General features: G+C 44.8%; 1 protein-coding gene across 1 annotated transcript; it reads right to left on the bottom strand.

Annotated features, from left to right (window-relative positions):
- Positions 1-1,442: 1,442 nt before the first annotated feature.
- Positions 1,443-1,928, bottom strand: LOC147708372 (dolichyl-diphosphooligosaccharide--protein glycosyltransferase subunit TMEM258). The gene has a single exon (XM_086925338.1). The coding sequence runs from the start codon at positions 1,888-1,890 to the stop codon at positions 1,651-1,653; it is 240 nt and encodes a 79-aa protein (XP_086781464.1). The 5' UTR covers positions 1,891-1,928; the 3' UTR covers positions 1,443-1,650.
- Positions 1,929-2,137: the final 209 nt, after the last annotated feature.

The raw sequence follows: 2,137 nt of genomic DNA, 5'->3' as shown, positions 1-2,137 counted from the left end.
GTGTAACTTCTGCTCACTACTGGTTGGCTTTCTTGTTTATGATTTGATGGCTTTCCTTTCTCTTCTTCTATTTGTCCCTCCCGGTGTGCATAGCCTCTTCACTGTGCTTTTGAACTTATGCATAATGTAAGAAATTGGTTCACTGGCAGGAGTGTGTTACGACCCACCGCAAGGAATAATCACACCTTGTCATGATGAACTCCTCAAAGTCACTACTTTAACGAGAATCTAACCCCCACCCTCATAATCCTAGCACAGAGCAGAGAAGCTTAACTTAGGGCAACTTGTAAAGCATTTTTACAGTACCAAAACAGTAATAAAGTCAAAATGCAAAAACAAAAATCCCGAACCAAATTGAAAAATAGAGCAAAATTTTAATAAGCAGAAGGACAAATACTGAATAGAGAAACTGGAGAATTTTGTAAATTGGCAACACAATGCACTAATGGTCACGGTAGACCAGGTCCTAAGCTCGATTTCAGGCTGCGCGTGAAGGAGCACAGTAGGAGACAGGAACTAGGTTCAGCCCAGAAAAAGATTTTAGCTTCTGACTTTGTCTTTCAAGTCCTAACCCACCACAAGAGCACACTTCTAAATCCTGAAGGACTTCAGAGGAGGCACTTAGAGACTTGCATGGTGTCAAGGCAGAGAACAACAGCAGGATCTAGTATGGGCTAGTCCTGGCCCAGATATCACTGGTCAGCTGGGTAGTTCCAGGAAAAGGCCTCTTGCAGCTTGTTGTCTTCCTGTAGCTGCGCAGGAGGTCAGCCAACTGGCCCTTGTAGTCCACTTTCATTCTTGGGTACAAGGGGGAGCAAGTCCAGTACTTCAGGGTTATTCTTGGATCACAGACAGCAGTTCCAATCCCCCTCATCTTCTGCAGGTCCAAAACGTTTTCTGAAGAGGGTGCTTAGAGACATCATTGTTATGCCTGGCACTAGCATTAGAAAGGTTTCACTCATGCATTTTTGTAGTCATCTTTACAATCAAGGTGGGAGATGGTTTTGGATTCGTACGTCACCATGTTGATGCATCCGGACACCTGTGCTGATGAGGTGCTGACAGTGCTTCCATTTATAGCCTGATTAATGCAAGCAACAAGACAGTTAACTGTGGCACACATGAAACACTTATTTTAGCTCTGATATGTGTTTGCTATTTTTAGTAGGTGTTTACAATTGTTGAGTAAGGATGCAAACCTGCCGAGGACATCACTGCTAAGGCCTTTCTGTGATGCACGACATTCAGTAGTGTTCCATGATCCACTGTGTCGACCACTGCCAACAGATCTAACAGGCAGGGCTTTCCTCCATCCAGGACACTGTAGTATCACCTTGTACCTTCAGCATCACTGTCCCTGTGCTGTAACTTTCTCTGAAATCAGAATTCTGGTTGCTGCTTGAGCCACAGCAGTTTAGTATTGGTTCTTTTTTTTTTTTTTTTTTGCAGCAGAAGTTATTTTATTACAAAGTGGGGCAATGTTTCCAAACAATAAAAAATATCAACTTCCCAGAATGGCAGCGAGACAATCCATGTGCAGACACATGTGTGGTTGCTGTCCACATCTCAGCAGGGTGATCCCATCATCCTTCCATAATGTCTGGAACTTCAAACAGACAGAAGTAAAAAGGACCTCCATGTACACTCTGTTCACACATAGATCCCCACCCAGAGCAACAGGAACAAGACCCCAAAGCCCATGAAGAGTGAGGCCACTAATGAGATGAGCAGCTCTTTGTAGATGTCCCGCGTGTACTTGGTCGACGTCACCTCATAGACGAAGAACCAAGCAGTGAAGAACATGCCGATGGCCAGGAGCACCACTGTCAGATGTGGAAAGACAGCGGGGTTCACCGGGCTGGTGTATCTGCTCATAGCCTCAAGCTCCATCACTTCTGCTGTTGCTGCTATTGCTGCTGTCACCACCGGAAAGCGCAGTTTAGTATTCGCTCAATTGTAAGGCCAAGCATGTCTCAACCCTTACCAGGTTAAGTTGATTACGTGCCTGTAGTTAGCTAGTACTTCTGGCCGGCATGTGGGTTCTGCAATATTGCGGTTACCAGTTAGCTTTCAGTTGTTTTTGAGAATTCATCTTGTTTCAGAGACGCATTGATGATATTCTGCCAGCGTGTAACAA

The sequence above is a fragment of the Lissotriton vulgaris genome, chromosome 6 (assembly GCF_964263255.1).
Source record: "Lissotriton vulgaris chromosome 6, aLisVul1.2, whole genome shotgun sequence".
Taxonomy (NCBI): Eukaryota; Metazoa; Chordata; class Amphibia; order Caudata; family Salamandridae; genus Lissotriton; species Lissotriton vulgaris.
Note: the sequence above shows the minus strand (reverse complement) of the source record. Positions and strands in the feature narration are given on the sequence as shown.

Bases quoted from the DNA above. Each gene is read 5' to 3' on its own strand.
- LOC147708372 (XM_086925338.1), bottom strand. From the start codon at position 1,890: ATGGAGCTTGAGGCTATGAGCAGATACACCAGCCCGGTGAACCCCGCT.